The sequence below is a fragment of the Cuculus canorus genome, chromosome 13, assembly GCF_017976375.1.
Source record: "Cuculus canorus isolate bCucCan1 chromosome 13, bCucCan1.pri, whole genome shotgun sequence".
In the NCBI taxonomy this organism is placed as follows: Eukaryota; Metazoa; Chordata; class Aves; order Cuculiformes; family Cuculidae; genus Cuculus; species Cuculus canorus.
Genome location: NC_071413.1, coordinates 9146443 through 9160050, shown reverse-complemented (window position 1 = coordinate 9160050; position 13608 = coordinate 9146443). Strand labels below are relative to the sequence as shown.

Genomic DNA, 13608 nt, shown 5'->3' with positions numbered 1-13608 from the left:
TAGATGGGCTTATATGGTTTGATCCAACTGTTCAACAACAGAAGGAACATAGTAATGCAAGTCAATGAGAATTACAACTACAACTGACCAGAATGCCAAGCTGAAACAAAAACACAACTTCTGCTTCCAGGAAACTCCGAACTAGAAGTAACATGTTGCAAAGAGAGTGGATGAATAAGTAGAATTACTGCATTACCACAGAACCAAAATAACACAGAGTAAGACTAAATGGTGAGAGGTGAGCTGGGAGCAAGTCCTTTGGTTCCTGACAATATGTGATTTACTTGCAGTTAAAGACTCTGGGCCAAAGTTTCAGGGATGGTGAATTACTGTTGCTATACTGAAGTCATTACTTTAAATTCACTCTACGTCCAGCTTTCAGGTTGTGGCTTTTCATATGCTCCAACTCTGTTCTAACTGGACTATGTTGGAAGCTTGAGGGCAGAGGTACAGACCTCTCTACTCAGGTTTTATGTTGCCTGGTTTTTCAAAACTCACTCTCAAATCAGACTGATAAATGAATTAGTCTTTCACATTCAAACTCAGCTTTCTCATTTACTTCTTTTAACTCCCACTCTGAGTCAGTCCATTTCAGTTTAAGAAAGCCCTATAACAGAGACTGGGGAGCAGCCCATGTACACACCGGCTGGCTGCCATCTATTCAATACTGATACACTCTGTTAGAGACACTAAAGAGAAGTTAAATGGTTCATTATCTGTAAATCAGTATTGCAAATGGATTCAAAGTTTTGAAAGTCACTCTGGTGCAAAAAATAAAAAGAGTTAAATTCTTGACAGTTCTAAAGATGGGAATGTTTAATGTGTAAAATTAAAAATAAGAATATTAAAAAAATAGAGTAATATCTAAAGACAATACATCACCATTTCACAAGTTCTTTGTTAAAAACTAAATAAGTCTGCTTTTGAGGCATACTTTTCCCACAAATAAATGCAATGCAAATACTAGGTCCCATAAGGCCTGGTTTATAGCCCTTACCCTAAAAAGTAGTCCTAAGGATTAGCATAGTTAAGTACGTACTGTAATGTAGAGCCTGTTGTATATTCATTCACCGTGGGTATAATTCGCTTCTTAGAGACATTACCCAGCCCAGCAACAGCCATTTTATGTTAATGGAGAGTACCACTAGCTTGTATTTAAAGGCATCTATAATAACAAATAATTAACATGCATGACATATTTACGTATTTTTTAAAGTGCAGGCTGTACAATACGGCACCACATAACATAAATTATTTCAAAATATAAAAACATTTTAGCAAAATAAAAAGAAAAATATTCCTTTAAAATTTAACTTCCATGCTTGTAGACAAACTCCCTGTAAACACATAACATCTTTTAAATGTGTGCCATTAGTAACTCCAGCTAACTGGGTGCAGAAAGAATTTCTGAATGCCCACCAGACAAAATTGTTACTTCTCCCTGGACTACAATGAGCTTTTGCCGTTTTGTCAAGGTCTACAAGCTCTTTGTTTTTAAAGAGGCAATGAGTAGCTAATCCTTCACTAGCTCATAATAATATTTTGAACTGTGTTACAATACTCAAATACAATATACACACATTACATGCATTTTATTGAGTAAAAGCTAATAAAATTTCTGAGCACTCGAGAATCCTGTGACTACAAAAAGAAGTCTCTCCTTAAAGAATGTAATCAGAAACATAGACACATAATGCAACCAGTCGCTGGAGCAGGGGCCTGAGTCTTGGGATATGGATTTCATCCCTGACTATACAACTCGCCATGATCTTGAGAATCATTGAGTCACAACATTTCACTTTTTGGATCATCACATTCAAGATCCTAATATAGTTCTACCAAGTGTTTTGAAAATCTCATTAAAAACGAACAGGTTAAATTTGGCTTTGTGAAATCTAATTTAAATATCCATTTAAATGTAAGGAAACCTTTTTTTACTGTGAGGGTGGTTGAACATTGGAACAGGTTGCTCAGACAGGTTGTGCAATCTCCATCTTTGGAGATACTCAAAACCAACTGGAGACGGTCATGAGCAAATATGCTCTAGACGAGTTTGCTTTGAGCTGCAGGGTTGTACTAGATAATCTAGAGGTCTTCTCCAACCACCGCTATTCTGTGTTTTTCTAATAACTGTATGTATTTCAAAACACTTTCAGTGTGTTATGGGGCTTTTGCTTGTAAGCCCAGAAAAATACACTGGGAGGCACCTACTGGCTTCAGGCTCTCCATTCTCACAAGTATTGTAAACCTTCTCATAAACAGATCAGCCTCCATACTGTCTCTCATCAGTAAGGAATGGTTTTTTAGTTTTCTGAAATGTTCTGTGTCCTTGCATAGTTTCAGAGTTGCTGTTACAATCATGCAGATACTTCTTTTCAGTGTGCAACCCTCGAAAGGAGCCGAGTTATACAGAGGGTGTTTTGTGAACGGCAAATACAGAGATTCAAGCTGAGCCCATGATTAAGAATCACAAAACACAGTATTGCTTAACACATAAAATTATACACCTAGATGTTAAAACTCTGCATGTTTGTATATTACTAGATATCGCTAGTTCAGTGCACTTTTCATAAAGCAAAGTTTCAGGAAAAAAATCCATTAGCTTACTAATGTGCTGTAATACAGTGTGATCACTCTGAATGTTACATACACTCTACGTATACATCGTGCTGAATTTGTCAGATGTCTTTCCTCAAGTGAATCTTTCAGTCAGCTAAATCTAGTAGTGTTTTATGACATTGTTATTTATGGATTCTTTACAATTATTCTAATACATCTTGTCTAGATAGTACTAATAAAACTTATCCCAACTTCCTTTAATTGGCACTGTGCAAGTTTCAAATCCCACACTGCATTACAACTTATAACATTTTTAGATGTTTACGCACTGTCATTTATTGCTTAACAGAAGAAACCACTTGAGCTATCCACTTCACACTTCTATTTCTACACACATAGAAATAAGGCCATAAACCAGTCTCTGATACACAACTCTCACCTGATGATCAGGTTATGCAGGAATACAAGAAAATAATGCGTGTCATTTGCTTCTGATGGATGCATATCATGACTCGCTAAATCTGTTGAAAATTCAACTGTTGAACCATCAGTTTTGAAAGCTCCCTATACACAAGAGCTCCCATATGAAATTAACTTCTACATGGTCTACGCTTTCCCTTTTTTGTGCTTAGTCGGAAAGTCAGCAAACCCTTCAACACGAATGTTTTGGCACCTTTCTATTATCTATGACAACATGTCAGGTGGAAAAATGGCATTTGCAAACAAGAGAGAGCAGAATATGGAAAGATGTTGGTTTTGGTGTCATTGGGAGGTACTGGCAAAAGAAGCAATGTGTTCAGACAAAGACAAAGCTATCTTATTTTTGGCATATGAAAAGATACAATGATTAACTCAGTCCTTGTTGCCAGACATGGTTCTAGTTTTATAAGATAAGATGATGAATGATATAACCATATAGCAAGAGGAACCAGGAAATGCAGAGCTAAACAGGTATGGAAGGCACTGAACTTCACAAAGGTTAAAAGAATACTTCCACTCATGTTCAACATTTTTCAAATAAGGCTCTACGTGACCATTTGTATTCCAGAACAAGTGTGTGCCCTGCCAAAGCATCTTCTACAATGGCTGTTATATGGCTGTGATAATAACCCATGGAAAACATACTTTGGCTGAATCACAGCAGAAACCAAATCTGAGCCACTTCTGTCGGATGCAAAGTCTTACTCACTACCAGGTTTTCTTTGTGGAACACTGCTTGTGCTGGTTTAGGGAAACATCGCTTTGACAGTGAAGCCTCCTCTAGCAGGATAATTTCTGCACCCGCCTTTTTTCTTGCAATGGTGCACACGCTCTCTGTTTCCTTCTCCTACAATACACTATTCCATGCTTTAATTAAGGTAGTTTTTTCTCCATCACCCTTTCCCGTGCATTGTCAGTCTGTTAAAATGACTGCAATGAGTTTATCCTCATACTTGCATGAAGATCTGTTAAAATTAATAGATCACATAAATCAGCTCACAGAATGAAGGCACGCATTATAGGTAATATGAAATATTTGCCATTGAAAGTAACAGACAAGCAAATATGCTTGTCCTGGAACTTCCTTATTTTCCAAGTCTAGATGGACAGTGGCAAGTCTACACAACTGTATCATACAGATTCCCACATGAAATAGTAACATACTAATATCTTCTATGAATCTTAGCTGGCATCTACTTTTTCACGTATCCTTGGTGAAAGTTTCACTTTTCCCCTTCCTAAAATAAGGCAAAACTATATTGGCTATATTTAATAGAACAGAACAGAGTCATAAAGCTGTAAGAAGTAAAGACGCTTTTCAGAACAGCTCTCATTTAAACACACTTTCAACCCCAGAAAAGTCTCCTTTCGTCGCATATGCTGTACACCAACAAACAAACATTGCTCTGCTTTATGTTATTGTTTGTTTCACTACACTGTGGTATTTCTGATTCTATTTCAAATGCTTCCTCTTGATGATGTGTAATTGCATGTTATAACATCCAAAGAAGGGTTTGGAGGAAGACATTAATTTAGCATTAGAATCAAATGATCGCAACTACTTGTTTGCTTTCAAAGACAGCATGGCATAGGGCAAAGTATATTGGGCTTTTCCCAAGTCCACTTCTTCTTGTCCCAAAATAATGTAAATCAATGATTTTAAAAAAATATAGCAGCTTCCTACTTCCCTTCACCTTCATCTGTTCTCTGATATTTAGATGCTGTATGTATGCTAAGGACATGCTCATCTTGTTTTGCAGCTTCTATTTGACTTTGTATCTTGGATAATTTTCCTGAAAAGCTTCCTCGGGTACTTCAGCTCTCTCAGACCTACCACGTGAGGATACAGCCATCACAGTACCAAGCTCTACAAAACCCATTATCCTGCCTATCACCTAGCCAAGAACAGTGGCGTCATACGTGACTATTCTCTTCCTGTCGTAGCTACTCACCATTTCCTCTCAACTCTTCTCTTATGAACTCACCTAAAAACTTCCTTTCATTTTCACATTCACTGATTTATCCATGTTCTGGACATCTTGTTCCCTGCTTTCACTTCCAGTTGCTGCTGCTACATTATTCCCTTTTGCCTCCCATTTACTTCACAGCCAAGGCTTTGCACAGCTTTCTCGGTGCATTCACCTTTGGTTCCTTGTCTTTCTCTCCTTCATCTTACTCATGCCTTGTTTTCACTCTTTTCTCATTAAATTTTCATACCTAACTACAGGAATTCTCTCAATTTCTCTATTTACCAAATTATTCTCGCCCATCATCCAGCTTCCTCTCCAAGAGACAATACAGTCCTTCACAGCAACTTCTCATAAAGCTTGCTGCCAAAATGCACTATTTGACTGCACGCTCCTTCGGGGAACTGTGTCATTGACTGTACAGTATCTACAGTATTTGCATAGCACTGGACAGACTCACTAAACAATCAATAACGAATCAATGGCACAGCTATGACAACCGTATTTTAGCTTTCTGAAATATAATAGTGTCATTTATTCAGTTTATTCAGCCTGAGAGATAATTCCTGTAATTGAAGTAGTGGAAACCAGAGCATCCACCAAATCAAAAGAATTGTTCAAATGTGACGTATTGCACTTGGAATGCCTCCCTTGCTTGCATTGCTCTCAAGGGATGGGAATAGGAGAAGGTGGCGAAACAATAAGAGTAATGAATAATCACAGGTTTAACAAAAACATTCAGTTCAGAGTTTGTAATTTGCACAAAAATATGGATTTTGCAGCAATTTCATTTCAGACTAAAGATATTTCCATTTAAAGGCAATTAAAATTGGGAAAACACGTGTTTCCAGAAAAATCTGTTATCAGAAACTTAAGAAAAAATAATACATTTAAATATTTTTGTTTTTTCAAAGACTCAGAGGTATGACTTCACTAGTTCCAACAGAGACCTGTTGGGAAAATGAAGGTCACTTGGACTTTTTGAATACTTCAAACCTTATTTTATGCTAAATGACAGGGAAATACACTGAAACCACAATCAACTTTTCCTGGATTTGACAATCGCAAAAGTCCTCTTTCTGCTCCTCACCATTGACTCACACACCACTGCATCCCATGGGACAGCGTACTCTAAAATAAGGAATGAGTAATCAGGAAAAAGATGTTTCCCCTCTTCAAAGTATTCACTAAAGCATTCATCCTTTCAGAACTGCTAAACTAATATTTGTTTGGGTTGTAAATCTTAAGGCAACAATATTGACAGTGCTAATGTGATCTAAACACTATACAATGTAAATGAAATTTTCTGGAACATAGACCAGCTCATGGAGATTTCTCCCAACGTGGTGCTGGGTGGGTTGCTCTAATTTAAGCTGCCTCACAGCAGAACAACAGCGAAGACTAGAAAGAACAGTCTGATTATCAGACCTGTCTCAAAAGAAAAGACGTGTTCTTCTCCAGCTTGGGAAGGGACATTTTTTAATTCATTCAAGACACCTTTGCAGTGAGTTGCTACTATGAAGAAAGCCATCAGTATCAGAGAAAGAATATTTTACAGTGCATCTGAAGAATGACTCACTAGATTTGACTGCCATTTTGTTTACTGCTGTGGAAAGCTGCAAAGTAGTAGGTGTAATAAAGCAGACTTTGAAGAGAACTGCATTAAAATGTCTACTTATTGATGGAATATTCTGCTCAATGAGCACTCCAAAGAGCTGGTTTGCTACTGTAAGCAATAAAAGTCACTTTACAATAAGAGAAAACAGTTGATTTATCAAGAAGAAAATATGGGGTGTGATTATTAAGCAATGCATTTCTTGGGAATGTAAAAATTTTTGGTGCACTAATTACTAAAATTGCTTAAGGCATGGGTAGTTTACAGTATTTCTTAATCCTTTCAACACTTTACTCTTCAAACATCAAATCCCCTCCAGTTGCTTCAGCTAAGATAAAAAAAAACAGTTGCATTTTACGTAAGCAGAGTGGCTTGTCCTTATGAATTCAACATTATCATACCACCCAGCAGACCACACAAACCATAAACAACTTTGCACCCAAACTACCATAAGATGTTTTTTATTGAACTGTAAGTCAATGCTAACCTGGTTAGCTGGCAAATTCATAATCACCAGAGGTAATATTCACATTTAGGAGATGAGGTCAATCAAGAGCTGGATGTGCATGCGTTATTTCCTACTTTCATGGTAAAACGTGAAAACCTTCAAAATACCCAATATCGATATCTCAGATTGAAATCCTCTCAGTCAGAAGAGTCTTCGGCTTCACCTCACCTGGACTGTGCCAGGTTTTTTGGTCATAAATGAAACTTAAGAAATAATTGAGCGCTCGATATCAGTGACATTTATTAACCATGCCCAGACTTACTGTATCACGCTCAATAACCGGCTCCGATCTGCTGCTCAGATAATAGCCTGGGCAGTGCCAAGTCCCACAATAATGTGGAGAGTAGCAGTACACCAAGGATTGAAAGCAAGAGATGAAAAATCCCAACACAATGGAGATGAACAAAACCCACGACCACAGCAAAGCCTGATTGCGCAGCACTCATGTCACTCCCAGACTCCAAGGGGATGACTACCACAGGTCAGTTCTGAGGTGAAAACACGAAGGCTAAAAGCCAGTACTGGGCGCAGCAGATAGGACACAAAGCCAAGGTGTGAAGAGCGTGTCTGAGCAAACCCTAATGGCAATCTTCTGTGTCAAGAAAGACAATACCAAGAGGACACTCAACACTTTACCTGGAGAAACAAATCCTTCATGGTGTGAAGCTGCAGGATCACAACTTGCTGCCCTTTGCTTCTTGGCAGCCATGGCGTCGCATTAAGAACCCTTCGCCGCACGCCAGCTCCCGTCTCCTCAAGATTCCATCACACCTGGTGGAACACGTGGCTTCCTCTTGCGATGATCTAGTTCATCTCCACATATCTGGTGCGAGGAAACCTCCTCAACCTGGTAATGGCCAAGGAGGAGGTCGGCACAGGTGGGCGGGAGGTCAAGACGCCGCTTGGCTTGGCATCATCTTCGCCGGGACCCTCACTCAGTGAAGAGGGTGCCAGCGGCTTCAGGGCAGCCCTTAGACTCATAGAAGCACCAGGTTGGAAAAGTCCTCTTAGATCATAGAGTCCAACCATTCCTATCTGCCACCAAATCATGTCCCTGAGCACCTCATCTACTCATAATACCTCCAAGGATGGTGACTCCACCCCCTCCCTGGGCAGCCTCTGACAGTGCCCCATGACCCTTTCTGTGAGACATTTCTTCCTGATGTCCAGTCTGACCCTCCCCTGGTGCAGCTTGAGGCCATTCCCCCTTGTTTGTCCCGTCACTTGGGAGAAGAGCCCAGCTCCCTCCTCTCTGCAACCTCCTTTCAGACACAGAGCAATGAGGTCTCCCCTCAGCCTCCTCCAGGCTGAACAACCCCAGTTCCCTCAGATGCTCCTCGTGAGGTTTGTTCTAGAAAAGACCCAGAAGGCTCCAACCCCGCCGGCTTCGCGGTGCCTCCACGCCTGCACGTGGGGACCAGGTGGCCGATGGCTTCCATTTCCCGGCGAGGGCTTCTAATTTGCAAAATGGCTGCAGGGGAGGGGGCGAGGCTCCCTTTGCCCCCCAGGGGCGAGCGGTGCCCCCCGTCCCCGAGCCCCGCTTTGCCTGCAGCGACCCGGCGATGCGCTGGGGGGAGAGGGGGGGCACCGTGACCTTGGCCGGGCGGGCCTCCAACCACACCTCTATTATTATTATTATTATTATTATTATTAAATCTATTTCTATTTATTTATTTATTTAGGCTGCGAAAATAAAAGAGTTTGAAGCGCTCAGGGCGAGATGGAAGGGGGGGGGGGGGGGAAGGGTGTCCTAAGGGTCCGCCCCGGCTGCAGCCCCAGAACTGTCGGGGCTCGGGGGGGTCCCGTCCCGCTGCCTCCGGGGCGGGGGGCGATGGGGGCGGGCGGGGTCGGGGCGGGGAGGGGAAAGGGGGGAAGCTCCGTCCCCGCCGCGGAGGGGGGAGACGCGGCTGCCGCCGCTGCTGCTGCTGGTGGTGGTTACGCCAGCCCCGCCGCCTGCCTCTCTGCCTCTCCTCGCCTCTGATTCTGCGCACAGGCAGCCCCGGAGCCTGTCATTCTGCAAAACACAGTTTACTCAACAGAGAAGAAGCGAGTGGAGAGGTGGGGGGGGGAAAGCGGGAGAGGTGGAGAGAGAGCGAGGGAGACGGCGCGGTCCCGCACCCCGGCATGGCTTCGGGGGACCTTTACGAGGTACCGGGCTGGGGGGCGCGGGGGGAGCCGCTCCGGAGCCCCCGCGGGTGCGGGAGAGCGGAGGAAATCGGCGAGGGAAGGGCTGGGGTTGTGGGGGGGAAAGGGCTGGCGCGGGGATGGAGCGGCTCCCGTCGCTGCCCGCCGCCCTCCCTCCTTCTCCCTCTGCCCCCGACTTTCCCCCGGGCTCGGTGTCGGCAGGCCTTGCGGGAGAGGGGGAGGAGAGCGAGAGTTAGCGGTAGAATGGGGAGGCGATCGCGGCGTGAGGAGCCCGGAGAGTGCAGAAAGTCCAGGTAAAGTCACGGGCGCTTTGGGCGGTGCTGAATGTGCAGATTTAGTGCGGAAAAATGCGCCCCGGCGCTGCCGGGAGCCGCAGGGATGGAGGCGGCTCCGCGCCCGCTGTGCAAAGTGCAGGAGCCGGCGCCAGGTTGCTTCACCTCGCCCCGAGCGGCGGGGGCGGCCAACTTCGGCGGGGCTGGGGGGGCGGGCGCGGACCCCCGACCTCCGGCACGCGTGCGGGGACCCCCGAGACCCCCATCCCGCAGCCCGGCACGCGGTGTCCCCCGGTCCCGCAGCCCCGCAGGCGATGCCCCCCCGTCCCCTGGACGCCGCAGCCCCCCAGCCTCGCACGTTGTGCTCCCCCCCCCCCCCTTGTCCCCGGACCCCGCAGCCCCCCAACCCCGCGTGCAGTGCCCCCCGGCCCCCCCGCATCCCCCCAGTCCCACGGGCGGTACCCCCTTGTCCCGGGAACCCCACGGCCCCCTCCCAGCCCCGCATGCTGTGCACCCCTTGTCCCCTGGACACCACACCTTCCCCCTGCCCAGCACCACATGCTGTTCCCCCCCTTGTCTCTTGGACACCTGCAGCCCCCCATGATGTGCCCCCCTTGTCTCCTGGACCCCACAGTCCTGCATGCAGGCCCCCCCCCCCCCCCAGCTCCCCAGTCCCATGTGTGGTACCCCCCTTGTCCCGGGGGCCCTGCAGCCCCCCAGCACCACATGCTGTCGTCGTCCCCCTTGTCCCCTGGACACCACAGCTCCCCCCAGGCCCACATACAGTGTCCCCCAAGCCCCCAGCTCCGCCTGCTGTGCCCCCCTCGTCCCCTGGACCCTGCAGCCCCCCAGCCCCGAATGTGTTGCCCCTCATCCCTCCCGCACCCCCCAGCCCCGATGCAGTGCCCCCTGGCCCTCGCAAAGCTTTGAGTTCGGGGCCACCCAGTAGAGGAAGGAGAAGCGGGAGAGACCCTGCCAAATGTTGGTCTCAGGTGCCCAGTTGTGATGCCCAAACTGGGACCAAGTGCGGCCACTGGAGCCAGAGAAAGAGGAGGGGGACAGCAGGAGTTGAAAATCAGAAGGACTGGAGCTGAGTGTTTTAAATATCCAGCTCCGGTAAGCGGAACCAGGGTGGAAGTCTACCACCCAAACAAGAGTGGGCATCCAGTGCTTCTTGGGCTGGAGCAGCTCCTCAGGCTCTGTGTTTCCTGGTGAAATGGCCATTTGTGTTGTGGTCATCCAGTTTCAGGGCTAGGACAGGAACGATCACCTTCCAGTTGGAACCCTGTGTTGATGGTTAGGCTCTGCTCAACCATCAGGGTGTGCCTGGGTGTGGAATTACTGCTGAGGTTGGTTGGACTTCGTCTCCTATTGATGATCTTGATGATCAGCTTTAGGGTCTTCACTGCAAGAAGTGGGGGACCTGGCAGGTTTTATGTAGACTGTATTTACTTTGTCGTGGTCTTCAAAGTCTTTAACAAAGGTCATAGTTAAGAGATGGCGTTTCTCTATTAGGAGTTATTTTGCTGAGTGGGACACAGACTTCTTTTCAGGTGAACTGCAGTTATGGTCTCCTACATGGTGTTAAATTATGAGAAGTACATGATCATTGACCTTTTCTTCGCCATTTTGCGATCTCTGTCATAGTAGTTTGCAATTTCAAGGGTGTTTCATTCAGCTGTGTTGCTGTTGTGACTCCAGCATAGCCAGTGGGAGTTCTGTGGAGAACTGACTTTGCCCACCATAAAGTTAGTGATACGTTTTTTTGTTGGTAACTTCTGGGATGCGTATAAGATCTTTGTCTGCGCTTGTCTAAGTTTTCTGTAGGTACTTGGATTAGTTCTAAACAGAAAGAAAACTACCTCTTGTGTAACAAGTACCTCTTTTGCTAATGGTAGCCATGCTGTTTTAGCTCCTGCTAATCATTAAGAAATAATGATTTTTTATGATCTTTGCGTTGTAAGGAGATGACATTTGGCAGTTGGATGTGGGCTGGGCATTGAGTCTTACTGCACGGCATACAAACGAAGCTGCTCAAATAGTAACCTGGCATGGAGGTGTTCTGTGAGAGAGCAGACTTATAAACCAGTTTGCAGTTGGGTTTAGGCCCAGTTACTTTGGAGGCATTTGTATGGATGGATGTGGACTGCTAGTATTGTGGCTCAGAGCTTCTGAATCACTTCCTTTCTTTGTTACTCCATTTGAACTACTGTTGCTTATCTTTGTATAATGTAGAAGAATTTTATCCACCCGAACAGGTAAGTGGAATTCTGGTTATTTGTTCCTTGGTTTGTGAGTTGTTTGGAATACAGCCTCATCTGGGCATGGTGTAAAATCTTCATCTACACGTTGGACATCTGGGAAAAAGTACGTGCAGGGGTTTTGTTATCAATCCATCTACAATGCATCTCCACACTGAAGTTCTCCGTGGTAGAGGTCAGACAAAATGTCCAGAAGGCTGAAGAGTTTGTATGTCTAAGAGGTAGCAAGGGTGTATATAGTAGTAGTTTTATTTAAAAAACAACTCAGCTTTGCCTCCGTGCTTCTTCCTGTCCCAGAAAACCAACCACATCAAAAGGGACTGATCAGAAAGAAGTTCTTAGAGCTGCGATACCCCACACCAGTTAGCAGCTGAGATGAAGTTCTTTGTGCCTTCACAGCCAACACCTCTGTTCTTGCTTGGATACAAAGTTCTTTTCCCTCCTCTGGAACAAGGAACACATTAGGAGGATGGCAGGGTGACGTTTAAACAGTTTCGGAATTTTAGCTTGAAATAAATTGGGGCTTTTGGTGTAAATAAATAATTTGGGGCTTGTGGTGACATTCCAAAGGTGTGCTACACTCCCGATTCCCCTTTGACTCCATTAGTAATATCCAAGTCCTTCAAGGATTCTTACTGAGCTTAGCAAAAAAGACAGTAATTACCTCTGCAATTGGGCATGTTTGATTCTGGCTGCAAAATTTGTTAAAGCCAGTGATGATCAGCACAGCCATGATAAAGCACATTAAGAAGTACAGGGCATATTACCTATGCTAACTTCTCATATTTTGTTGGCACTCAAGAAACTTAAGTATAAGATTTTCAGTTTTGGAAATAGATGTGCATGTTTATCCTGTCAGTTCATTCTGTTTTCTACTGTTGTGTTATTTTAAAAGGTTTTCAACCTTTTGAGCTTCAAGGAAATTTTCGTTAATATCTTAAAAGCAAAATAGGATCACAGTCAAATGACTTCAGTGTTTGGTAAACTAGGTGCCTTTTTCTAGTTAGGAATGGCTTCAATCTCCCATTATATTGCTTTTAGGACTATGAGTCAAGTACCAATTTATCCTAGAAGATAAAGAACACCCATTGGGAATTCTGTATTTACTGGTTGTCAGTTCTAGATTTGTGTATTAGAACCAAGACACTTGACATCAAGAGAGCTCCTTCCGTTATGTGATCAAGGCAGGTGTTAAATTTTGAAGTTTTATTTTTAGTATTTTTTTCCTTGAAGAATAGGGAATGCTGTATATATTTTTGTGTAATTGTCAGGCTATATGAAATACTGGTTTGGTTTTGCTTGACTTCCACGTGCTTATGAATTCAAGCTTTTCTGAGTGGGTGAGAGAGTCATGGTTGGTTTGGGTGTTGTTTTTTTTTTTCTCTTTCGCATAAGAGGTAACCCGTTAAATATTAAAGACTGTGGTGCACGTTCCTTGGAAATAACAAACTGAAAATAAAGGACTTGATAAAAGGATGTTCACAGTGGCCATCAGTAGGGCAGCCCTATTTTGCTTTATGATTCAAATCCACCGTTGGATGCGATAGGAAGTTCTCGTTAATTTTGGTAACAAACAAAGGGTAATGATTTACTCCTAAATACCAAGTTTGTTGATTCACATTACAGTTGTTTTCAGTAATTTGAAGTAATATTTTGTAATTTCCTTGTACAATTTTGTTCTCACCTTATCTGAAGCCAAACAGTTCTTTCACAAAGGTTCTTGCATTACAAGTATATGAGATGGCTTTAGAGGAGGAAAAAATTCATTGGAAAGAGTGCACCTAACTTTTATTTTTTGTAG

At 44.1% G+C, this 13608-nt stretch overlaps 1 protein-coding gene across 1 annotated transcript in view; it reads left to right on the top strand.

The window, feature by feature from the left end:
• Window positions 1-9103: 9103 nt before the first annotated feature.
• CDYL2 (chromodomain Y like 2) overlaps window positions 9104-13608 on the top strand; it is a 61327-nt gene continuing 56822 nt past the window's right edge. The window contains exon 1 of the mRNA XM_054078885.1: window positions 9104-9277. Coding sequence (XP_053934860.1) covers window positions 9254-9277 — 24 coding nt within the window. The 5' untranslated portion in view covers window positions 9104-9253. The remainder of the gene's footprint in view (window positions 9278-13608) is intronic.